Consider the following 12,918-nt stretch of genomic DNA (forward strand, 5'->3'; position numbering starts at 1 on the left):
TTTCTACCACAACAGAGAGTAGCTGGAGATACTAATGGAGAGAGAGATCAAGTTAGAACTGTTTGCAAACGTTTTCATCCGATGAATACTTTTAATTATTTACACGTAGTAAAAAGAAACGAAACAGCGACAAAAATTATTTCTTTGTAATTGCTGTATAAATTACAACGAAATATAATACAAATAGAACTGTACCATAGAAAATCAATTCCATAGTATCAAATTATCGCGAATCATTATTTCGGTACAATTATTATCTACATTACGTTTCCTTCCCTTGATTGCGTTTATTTATTCGACAGGAGCATTTACAACGTTTATAACGTAGGAAAAATAAGTAGAGGGATGAGAATATAAATAATTAATTTGAATGATTTATTCATTAAATACTGAACTTATAAAACGAAGTAATTAAACTTGGCGTGCAGACTATTGGTTGAATGTAACCGATCCGAAATTTGTAGTTATTGTTAAATATTTGATCCGAAAGTGTCGTTTTCTCTGTGAATTACAGTAATTAAATAACTATTTTTCGCACCTAGATAATTACTATTTTTTCAAGGAAGTTATTTTTCAAAAGACGTAATAGTAAATAACGATACCATCCGAGGAATACATATTTGCAAAGTATAAGTAAGCATTATTTATTCTAATGACGTGAACCGCACGCATATATTTGTCTCAAGTTTTTTGCATAAACATTACGAATACGTTGTCGCAACTTTCTGTCGCGCTGTATTTCTTGTCATTTTCAATGCATATGTAATATCTCGAACGTTTTCCGTACACCAAAGGTATTTTTGTTCTTCGTAAGAACCGTTAAACTTCGATTTCTAAATTCCATAGCATCGTCTCAAAAATTATAGATCTTTCTAGAGAAAAATCTTCCGAACTTCGTGCTTCCTGATCGCTGTTACGGTCCCCTTCGTTTATTTCAAATTAAATTGATTTTTTTGGATTAGGAAACTTCGTTCGAGCAAATTTGAAATTAATTCCAAAACAATTTCCAAAATCGTTCGGAGGATCTATCGACTTTGAAGAACGCAAACGGGCCAATCGCGAGCGACCGGAGCGTGAAGCGTCTTAACCATCGTAAACTGTACCGTCGCATACAACGCGGCGACGACACGTTCAGGCCAGGCGGATTATAAAACTTTAAATAAAATAAGTTCAGAATCGTAGTTCGTGCTCAGCGCGGTCGCGACATGACGGCTGTTCTCGGCCAAGCTAGCCGTGCAAAAAGCTGTTGCACGTCGTTCCCGCGGACGGCAGGTAGGGGTATATGTTTATTCAAACCCTTCTTATATCACATTTTCATACTAATGGACTTCTTCAACTTCGTCTTTGCCCCTGAACACGGTGCACGCCGGGCAACCAGCGTTTCTATGTCAGTCGTCCCGGATTATCTTTTCGTCGCGAGATTATCCACGTCTTGGAGGCTTCTGGTGGAATTACCGAAACTTTGGACAACCTATTCCGATCCGATGAAGGCGAGAACCGAACGAACTGGAAGGGGATACGCTTTAGATCCGATCGACAACCTTGTTCGTTGCGTTAACGTTTGACTGGCGGCACTCGATTCGAAAACAATTATTAGCTAACCGTTCGATTTCCAGTACAGGGTGCTCCCAAGCTGACGCTACCCTAAAAGGGTCGAATCTACATTTGTAAAATACACGAGTCTCGCTCTGGTTGATTGGGCAAACCTCCATTCATGTTTCAAGGATATCCATAAATCAGAATCCATAATATAACATGCAGGCAAATCTAGTTTTAGAACGAGTCTAAAAATCTGTACGCGATGTTAAATTCATTCACAAACCTCCACTCATGTTTCAAAGGCACCCATAAATCAGAATCTATGATATAAAAATTTTATTCGGTAATAAAATTCGCCCGACTCCAAAGTAATTGGCGGCTAATTCCAAGAAGTCGAGGATCACCCGGAGAAGAACCACCCCTCCCGAGAGAAGGTGAAAAAAAGGCGGTGGTCGCGATTCCTCGGGAAAGTTTCCTTGACCGCGAACGGAAACGGGGGGTAGGCGAGCGTCGAGCGTTAATCGCGGAACGAGCGTGGAGAGTGGGCGGGCGAAAAAACCGGAAACTCGGGATTTATCGTCGGCGAGCGTGTCGCAATTATGATCCATCCGCGACACTCTGGCCAGATTTACGATACCGCGGGCAATCCCTTTCCCAGACCCCGGTCGGCGTCGTTCGTTCGAACGGCGCTACAACGCCGGACCCGTACGCGCTTTCATCAGCGACGCTTTTTAGAATTCATTTTCGGGTTTAAGCTTCATTTCTCGCGCGGCCAGAATGAAGCCGGGTGCCGGGGGGGGGGGGGGCTCGTCGGGGGACAAACGGCAGATTGGTAGGCGTTACCGTGCTTGCTGGTACACTTAAGGGGTCCACTGGTAACGAACGAACCGCTCGAACCACCCTTCGTTCCTGTCCCTGCGCGTGTGTGTGTGTGTGTGTTTGTGTTTCTGTTCGTTTGCTCGCGCGTGTTGCGTGGAACCGCGGGATCTGTGCGCGATGCGCAACACACCAGCCGCCCGGTTATTCCGCGGGAACAATTCTCGGGGCTTTTTTGTAATTTACGACAATACGAACGCGACCGACAGAATTACGATCCGCCCCCGCCACGCGTCTGCGCGACCCCGGATGTTGTTCGTTTAATCCGGGTTACGAGCAGGGTTCTACCCTTGGAGATCGTGGGACTTCTTAGACAGTGTCTGGGACTTGACCACGGAGACACAAGTGGACAGAACAGCTCGTCAATTGTCAACATTGAAACAGGCGACTCTGAACTCTGCAAATTACGTACGAATTTGGAACAGAAACGAGGGTCGGGCGCAATGATAACCTGAATCGAAGCGAAGGGGTGGTAGTTTGATAACGTTACCTTGGTATCTGGCTGATCGTGGCCCCGACCACCGAGCCATTATCTGCGATGTTGATTATTTATGAAATGAGTTCAAAGCACACGAGCCGTGTGCCCGCGGAAACTTATATGCCGGCGGTAGGCTAACGCGTCGACGAAATTTCACGGCTCTTGAGAGTCCAAGCGACCGATCCGGGAATTATTCAGCAGACACCGAGTATCATATTGGACAACTCGTCGCGAGCCAACCTCGATTGCCTCGATCAATGAATCGAGTTCGTTCATTCTCAATCAATCGTAAAAGCCCTCTTAAATTTATTTCATATTAATTTCACTTTTAATTGTTGACATTTTGGATAATTTTCTGGAGAACTCGAGAGAGCTTTTGACAGAATTCTGCACCGTCAGAAACTATTGTTGCTCCCTTTATAACAAAAAGCAATCAATTAGGGGGGTTTTGGCAAATAGGAGCAATTTATATTGGGAACACGTGATTGCTCTTCGGAAATTCTCAAGAGTTTCGCTCCGGGAGCAAACCATACCTTCAATATGATGATTGATTTAACGACTTGTACCCTTTTTCATTTTGTGTTCCAAATCATGAAACTGATCAATTAATATTCGAGAGGCGTGATTTTGCTTCTAGGATTCTTGAAGCGATCTCGTGTCCCCGATATAAATTCCTCCTATCTGTCATTGCTCTTTTATAATTCGGTAAACAAGTCGGTAAAACGCGTAATGGAAAAATCTAGAGAGTCGTGTGCGGAAGTTAAAAAATTTCGACATACCCCGGCCATTGCGAAAGCCTCCGTGGAACGACAAAATCCAACATAACTTCTGCCATAAAGTTCTACGTACACAATAAACAAACGACAAGGATATAAAGCGACCGAGTCATTTGTTGATTACAAATTGTAGATGGGAAAACAATAAGAATCAAAGTTAAACACTCGAAACACTAGGAGTATACGTATTTTGGACTGTATCATTATTATTATTATTGTTAAAATTAAATGTGTTTATCGTGCACATAAGTATGTTGTACATATATTCTGATGCAGAGAATAATTTGCGTAATGGAGAGGCACGGCCAGAGGCTGCTTTTAAACCAAATCTCTGAGTTATTACACAAACAAACACAAATAATTAAACATACGGCAGACAAAATAAACTACGGGAATAGACTAAACCCCAGAAAGAAAAGTTCTACAAACTGTTGGTGAAAGATCTACTTGGCGCGTTTCCAAACAGAGTTGGAAACGCGCGAGTTGGTTAGGAAGATCATGAATTTCGTTAGTTATAATAGTACTGTGATAAGTATAAGAATTAGCAGGATGCCAAACTGTTTTTGGAAGTAAAGGGCAACCGGACAAGACTCGACGCGAACAAATTTCAATACGGAAGGAAAATATTATCGATCTCGGCGCAGAAATAAGTAGGAAAATGATTTCTGGGATTTATCGTAGAAACGCAGCGAAGTGGAGCAAAAATATAACAATACGATGGAGTGCAGTGAACATCCGCCGCGGTTGACGTTATAAATTGTACGAATGAAAGTAAACAACGTCGAAGGGAAAAAGCTTCCGCGATCAGAACACAATACGGACTAGCAAACAACCATAATAACTGAAAACGACTAGTCTGCGCCGGAATCGACTGCCCCGAGACGTCGATACGCCATCGATGGGATCGAGTACGCCGTCATAGCGCGCCTCTCGATGATCGATGGTTCTCCCATTTGCTAAAAATAAAAAAGATCCAACGCGGCTCGAGCCGAAGCCCTTCGAATCTTCGCATGTTTTCCACGACGAGACAAAAGTCAACATTCTCGTTAATCCTTGCTCGAATCATCATGGTATTTTTATCCATCTTCGATCGTGTTAAAGACACAGTTACACGGGACACCCCGTATTCTTAAATCTACCAACGTAACGTCAATCACAACCTTTAGACCTATTAGTATTCAAAATGTCATGTCTAAGATTATGGAAAACTTAATTAGTCATAAATTATCGTTTCTTTGCAAAGGCATCGTCATCGATGAGCAGCATGGATTCGTTATCGGTAGATCGACTGTGACTAACCTTGTGGAGTATCATTATTATTTAACTAACTGTATGAATAAAGGCATACAGGTTTATACTGATTTTTCTAAAGCTTCTGATTCTATTAATCACTCTATCTTAATGTTTAAATTAAAGGCATTAGGAATAAACAGCTGTATGCTCTCTTGGTTTTCCAGTTTTTTATCAGAGTTCAAATAGTTAAATTCAATAATAACTACTCAAGAGAAATTAATGTTACACCCGGTGTTCCACAAGGTTCACATTTGGGGTCTCTTTTATTTATAATATATACCAATGACATCTCTAAGGTATTCCATCATTCTAAATTTGTATTATTGCCGACGATCTTAAGATATATAAATGCATTCATAATCAGCAAAGTGCTCAATCAATTCAACGTGATCTTTACAGACTTCAGAATTGATGTTCATTAAATAAATTGTCTCTCAATTTAGATAAGTGCCATACTGTTAAGTTTAGTAATAAGAACAATAATATCGTTTATAATTATACTTTAAATGGAACCGTGCTAGCCTCTCTTAATCATGTTATAGATCTTGGAATAACTATCTCCTCTAACTTATCCTTTAAAATTCATTACGAAAAAGTTGCTCTACAAGTTACTTTGACGAGACCAATTCTAGAATATGGCAGTATAATTTGGTCTCCCTATCACAAAACATACATAAACGAGATTGAGAGAGTTCAACACCTTCGTATTGCTGTTAGACATAGTGGGAGCCCCATGCCTCTTGAGTCTCATAATTACGATAACTTACTTATTAATACTAATCTCCAAACACTGCATAGTAGAAGAATTGCAGATATTATGTTTGTAAGTAAGCTAATCAAACTTTTGGGTCATATTTCGTGTTCAACAATTATTCAATTGTTTCCTTTGCCTGTACCATCTAGATATTTAAGAAATCACTTACTATTTAGATCTCAGAATTGTGTAAATAGGATGATTGTACACACTAAAACTGATTTAATTGAACAATCATTAGAAAGACTAAAATTATCCTGCAACATATTGTAAATTAATTTATTTTGTTAAATTCACTAAATTAATAAATGAATAATAAATAATTATAATCCGATAGAAATCTGTCTTTAGCTTGTGCAAGGATAGCGTGATATTACTTATTCTATTTTAATCCAGAGATATTAAAGGACGATGACAGTTTCGTTTAAATCGATTCGCTACTTTGCTAGATTGGCACAAATTTTACCTAGCTTGGTAGTAAACTGCGGATGTTTATGCATTTATGGGAAATTTTAATTTTAAAAGAGCCACATAATGAAGTTAATATGCAAAAATAAAAGAAATTGAGACAATCCTTTGCGAAGCTACCATTTTACTAATTCTATTCAAAAAAATATGTATATTATAAAAATATATTTTATAAAAATATAAAAAACTCGCATTCTATATGGAAAGGAATTTTTGAGCCCTCAGGAACATTTTTTCGACAACGGAAAATATTTCTACGACCGATGTAAGAATTATGTGGAGTTCGCCAAGATGGCGCACGGGACAAAAGAGAGGTTAATTCGTCGATGAAGTATCACGCGACCGAAGCTCGAGTTACGATTTAAGCAGCTTATACACGCAGAGGTTTATCGGAGGTTTATCCGGATTTGGTCGACCGTCTTTCTCCTTTGGTCATTTTCGCGAGAAAGATGAAATCTACGGACAAACCTACGGTAAACCTCAACCCATTTCCTCGAAACCTCAAAACAATTCGGCGCGCGGACCGTTTTACGAGGGTGGAAGGAACGGGATCGCGGGTATGGCGAATTTTCAAACGAATCGCGACGGTCGACGACTCACGACACATTTGCATACGCTTATTTTGTCAATAGACCGTATGTTTTTCCTCCCCTGGAAAAAAATCTTCGACGAAAAGGGTCCTGGGCAAACAACAGGAACGTAACTGGACGAGCCTGGTGAAACGTAACGTTTTAATAAGAATAGAAAATACACCGCAAAATGCGTCTATTAAAATTCGAAAGCAGAATCGAGCAAAGGTCTTTGACCACTTAACGCGATTACAGCCACACTCGACTGCCGACTTCGAACTTACGATGTCTTCATAAAAATTGCAAGAGGATTATTTCGAGTACCGAGGATCTGGGAAAAAGCTTCGATCTTTCGAAAAATGTGAAAAAAAATTCGTTTCGTGCTTTCGCCATAGTGTTTCCCTTTAAGTTATTAAACATCGGTCTTTTGGATTGTTTAGGTCAGACGTTGAGGGTAACTTGCGAACCACGCGCAAGTGAAACGATCTTTCGTGCTCGAATTTCACCCCCACCTGGATCGTTTCGACGGTATTTATCCGGCTTAAGCAAATACATATTGCAGAGGATGCTCTAGTGGGGCACACATGTACAGGGTGGCCAAGAAACAATACTCACTCCTACCAAACAACAAAATGAACTCACTACGAATTATTATTATCATTATTTCGCGTAAGACGAAAGACGCGAGAAATAAATTCATCGTGGTGCATTATTCGAGAGAAAAACTGTGGTTTCGTGGCACAAGCCCTCAGGATTATTTTCGAGGCCATTTCTTCATCGTCGAAGCTTTCTTAAATGGCGCTATAAATTTTTATTCGCGCGACCCGTCGTAGCTGAAATTTAGAGGTCGACGATCTACATCCACGCGGACTTCGAACTATTTAGCGACAGACAACATATTTCTTAATGGCTGGTCGGAATTACTGGCCGACTCGTTCGCACGGATTTATCAACCATAGATTTCTTTCTGCTGTGGAACTTTAGAAATGATCATTTATTACGATAGCCACGCGAGACAATATACAAGAATACTGAACTATGCTCGAACCTCGTACGTTTGACATCGAAATATTCGCAGCCACGCGTAGATTCTCGTATCGAACGCGTACGGTCGGCCATATCCGCTTCGAACGTGTTAATTTTAATACGACTCGCATCGCGAACTCGAAAATTCCGAAAATTTTAGAAAATTCCGCGACGTTGGAGAATAGAGCTCGCTCCGGCGGTCGTGGCGCGAATTAAAAAGCTGTTTCGCTTCTGTCAACTCGTTATTTACGTCGTAAATCATGCAAGAATGCATTCGAGATGTCCAGTCCTGGCGCCACAAAGAATGCAAAGCGATAGTATCGATCATCATTCTGAATATTTAACAACATTAAATGTGATGCTTCATATTTTCTCGGAGGCTATTTAAAGATTCTATATCCTTGAACTCTCGATCACAATCTTCAAATTCTTTCGCTCGAGATACATAAAAATTGATCGTTGGTTAATTTATATCGATAAAATATTATTACGAGAAAAGTAAAACTATTCAGTTCAGTGATACCAAGAATGTGCATTTGAATAATTTGTTTCGTACGAAGAATGGTATATACTTTAGCTGGAGAACGGTAAGGGACTGGTTGTTATTCCAGGCTTCAAAGCAAGGGAAATATTTAAAGCGTTCATGATAAATGCGACACCCTGTGTAGACTGAGAGGACGCACCTGAATAATGTTCCAGGACAGTGGGGGTTGACGTTTGTCGTGGCGGTGCCTAGCGTGCTGCTGTTCCGCCGACTACCCTAACGTAACCCCCTGCCCTGTCCCCTCTCTCCCTTTCGAAGCCCTGTTTCTGCTGCCCTCGGCCCGCCAGGACTCATAATTGTCGTCGTCCACGCTGGCATATCGCGAAAGCAACCGAGGGACACGAAAGTGGTTATGCGCATTCCTTTCCACCGTGGAGGAGCATCAGAGGCAGCCAAGTGGTGGGAGAGAGGACAGGTAATGGGGTGTAATAAGTAGCGATGGACTCAAGATATCCCATACTCGTGACAAAGGAACGATCCTCGAACCATAATACGAATCAAACCATCCGAGAATCCACCAAGATTTGGAACATTCGAGCAGAAAACAGAAACGTGCCAAACGTTCTTAAAAACAGCATTCGAACGATGAATACTTTAAAAATATTTGGTAGTTTAAACTTCGCTTAAAGAATGGATAAAAACTGCTCCAACTGTTAGAAGTTTGAGAAATGCGCGTATTCGCGGCGGGAATTGCTCGAAAACTCGCCACACAGTGAATTGAATACCCATCGCTAGTAATGAGGGTCGCGCGGGGAGGGGTGGACAAGGAGCACGGTAGATCGTCCCCCTGTGCATCGCAGCTGAATACTTGAATATTGATTAAGCATGCACATCGCGATTACTGGAAGCAGGTAAAAGCGCTTCTAGCTGGGCTGCGTGTCTGCGGATATTTATACGGGACGTTGGCCTGTCCCTGTCTCGCTTTATCTACCTCCCATCGTAGGGAAAAACGTTTCCCGGAAGACACCGGCTGAGATGTCTCTGGCCATGAGACGTTCGAACGATGAGACCATTCGCGTACCATTCGATCTACGATCGGGCCTCGAAGGATCAACCGTTCCCCTCATTGTTCTGTCCGCGGTTTGGCCTACTTCCAGATCGGCAACTTGCACTTCCGTTTAAAAGATGAAATACAGTGTCCTTTGTCGCCGCGTCTGGGGCTCGGCCAAACGCGTGTACTGCGTTCCAGATTCAACAACCAACTTCGACAGGCTTGGCTTATGAGTTCAAGTTCGTCGGAGATCGATCAATATTCAAGAACAAAGAATTAAAGGTGCGGTTCATCGGAGCATTATTATGCGTGACTTTGACTCTAATTCACTTTCGAAATGCAGTTGATTACATTTGCCATTTAGAAATCATTCTATCGATCCGAACCAACAATCTTGTCGTGGGTCTTGGATCAGTAGTCAGGGTATTTCTTTGTCAGACACGGCTAGATTTCCAGAGTGAAAATTTTGGAGAACGCTTTCGATAGATTCAAGAACGAACATCTGAAAGTATAGATCGAGTACCAGGTCTAAACGAACGTAGTCATCTTAGGGGAACACACACGACGAAATTCACGTCATCGATCTCTCGGAACGCGACATTGCAACCCGGTGAATACCAACGATCAGTCGAATAGAAGTAACAGGCAGTTATCTGTTTTTTTTCGACGATCAGAACAATGAGTTCGTCAACGGTAAGTAGGTTAAAAAGAACTCGTGTGCCGCAAGAGACACCGTCGTCTTTGAAATGCCGATCGAAAAATGCGAAGTGTTCGCTGGTGACGCGTGATTGCCGATTGTCGAGGAATGCATTATGCCGGATGAAACAGACTGCAATCTTATCTAGAGAAGTGCTCGAATCGATACTCGAAACGCGTCCACTTCGACTTCGTCCGACATCGTTGTTAATAAAAGCAGCTGAAACAAAAATCGACTGAGTGGGATTCAAGCAGACCAACTGCCCACTTGTATCATCTGTGCCACGGCCACTTCAATGACAGAGATTCGTATTCATACTATGAATTTCATATCACATGTTAAGGCCCCTGTAAATCTATCAGTTTTACGACACGAACCAAAAACTGTTCGTCGAATATATTTGAGTACAATTGTACTGGTCGATGTCGTGAATGTGAATTATTTTATTTAAATTCGCCTAGGGAAACGTAAGAACTCCTCTAGAGACAGAGGGGATCCAAGGGATCCAGGGATCAAGACACGGGGGTGAAATAATCCTCGGAGTCAAACGTAGTCAAACGCGATAGTCACCACCTAAGGGTTAAGATATGAAATATTGCGTCGATCCTGACGAGGGTAGATGGTTCTTTTGTACAATCAGTCAGCCCAGAAACGGACGTGTTGACGCAATCGTGGCTCGACACCATTTGGCCGACTTCCGTGGCTGCCTTCGTGTTGTTGACCACAATCATCCTCCACTCGACGCCCCGACTACGACGAAAAAAACGCGGTAAAACAGAATAGAAGAGAAAAAGCCCTCAAGGTTTGAATATTCAGTAGGCACATCCTGGTCGGCTACCACCTGACCTTCTTTCTGCCGGAAAAATCGGCACGTTCCGGCTCGTCTTCGAGACTTGCTGCGACTCCTCAAGCTCCTTTGACGAGCTGGCGACGAAACGACTTTTAATTAGTTCGTCGTGTACCGGAAGTAAAGGCGTCGAGTGCGGTCAACTTCACTTGGTCAATTTTGGCTTTCGGGGGACGAAGACCAAGTTACGGTCGGTCGATTTCTCTGTCGGTAAACCAAAGCCACATATTTCCCACCCTCTCGGAGCTTTATTGACTGCATCCATCGGTAGGTAACTCAGCTTTCGAGGGTAAGCTCTATACGAGTGTTACCACAGTCGAGGTATAGGAGTAGACCTTACCACAGACGAGATATACGAGTAGATCCGATGTATTTTTGGGGCCCATTTTTCTGGACCTCTAGAGCCCCATTACCATTTTTGATCTTTATTAATTTTGTTTTACGCCCTACAGAAATGTTGTCTAATACTTTTTTGTAGGTATCCATGATCTCTATTTCGGAAGTAAAGTTCAATGAAATACGTTCACTATTGTAGGAGTTATGATCGTTTGAAAATTGCGTTTTTTAATCCTCTAAATACTAATTCAATGCATAGTTTCTCTATTGACCACCATGCATGAAAGAGGGCGCTAAAATCACCTCCGCATGTTCAGGTCGGTATGGCAGATTGGGCCACGAAAATCCATAGGGTGTACGATCTATTCGTATTCCTCGTCTGTGGTATTACTTTATCTATGGTCGGTATTGTTTTTTCTCGAGAGAAAGTATCCCATGTTGGAAACATAATTTGTTTCTCTGTATGACCAGCCAGATGTTTTTATATAAGATTTTAAGCAGAAAATGTGCGATTCTAACTCGAAAGATGCTCGACAAATGAACATTCATCATTTGCAGGTAATACGAGTTTGTAAAGTTTCTTTCCATCCTTCGTTTGGCAACTCTGTATTATTAATCACACTGTATCTAAATTGCGGTAAAATTATCATTACGAAGATACGATACATAAAATTGAAAAATAAAAAATTGTCGCATAGTTGAAACTCTATTAAATAAAATTAGATTTTCCAACTGAATGGCGGTAGTCACAGAGATGAACTCCTGGTTAAAATTAAAAATGAAACTCACCTGGGTAATTGCAGTCGTGTTCGTCGCTTCCATCTTGACATTCCTCGATGAAGTTGCAACGCTGGGAGTCCAAAATGCACCTGGAGACGTCGCAAGCGAATTCCCCGGTACTGCAGCCTATAAAATGAAATCAATGTTTTCGTACCAACCGAACGAACAGCAAACCAATCGGCCGGATTGTTTCCTCTTTTACGTACAACGAACATGATGATGTTCACGAGGAGAAAATCTGAAATTAAATCCCCAGTGGTTTTCAAACTGCCAGCGATTTTCCCTTAAAACTATAATTGTAATTTGAAACTCAACCGGTGATTTTTCTCCTCGTGAAAAAAAAGGCGACAGAAACGATGAACATAGCATGCAATCTATGTACATATATACATTTAATATTAACAACATGCGAACCGTTAAGACACGTGAAACGTCCGATTCGAGTCGAACACAAACAACTTGTACCTGGATGGGGACAGCCCTCTTCGTCAGCACCGTCATCGCAATCTGGCGTACCGTCACATTGTTGCACGGAACAAATGTCACGACTTCCGTCACGACAGCGCACCGTGTCGTCTGCGCGACACTTGTTTAGTGCCGGTCTTAAAGTATTATCATCCGTATTATCATCTGATCCTTCGTCGATCCCCTCTTGTCTGAACAGCGTTTCAGTCACTAACTCAACATCTACGACATTTTCGTTAACCAGGACTATCGGTTATCTCGGACGAGTGCTACCAAGCGGTAGTTAGTGAGTAGATTATAAATTACAAACAAGAAGTGAAGAACAAAAATAAAACAAGTGAACAGACATACGTAGTGTTCGTCGAAAGTTAGAGCCGGTTGTTCATAGTACCAGCTCGTCTGATCTTCACGCAGTAGAAACAGACGCAACTGGACAGCCCGGAACAACCGACTCGACGCACAAGTAGATAAACTGTTCA

The 12,918-nt window shown here is 41.7% G+C and overlaps 1 protein-coding gene across 1 annotated transcript in view; it reads right to left on the minus strand.

The window, feature by feature from the left end:
* The window catches only part of LOC122401736 (basement membrane-specific heparan sulfate proteoglycan core protein), a 159,131-nt gene that overhangs the window by 99,763 nt on the left and 46,450 nt on the right, over nt 1–12,918 (minus strand). The window contains exons 8-9 of the mRNA XM_043404069.1: nt 12,440–12,661; nt 11,984–12,100 (exon numbers count right to left, since the gene is read on the minus strand). Coding sequence (XP_043260004.1) covers nt 11,984–12,100; nt 12,440–12,661 — 339 coding nt within the window. The remainder of the gene's footprint in view (nt 1–11,983; nt 12,101–12,439; nt 12,662–12,918) is intronic.

This window comes from Colletes gigas, unplaced genomic scaffold (assembly GCF_013123115.1).
Source record: "Colletes gigas isolate AHSC1104 unplaced genomic scaffold, ASM1312311v1 Colletes_gigas_Sc00027, whole genome shotgun sequence".
In the NCBI taxonomy this organism is placed as follows: domain Eukaryota; kingdom Metazoa; phylum Arthropoda; class Insecta; order Hymenoptera; family Colletidae; genus Colletes; species Colletes gigas.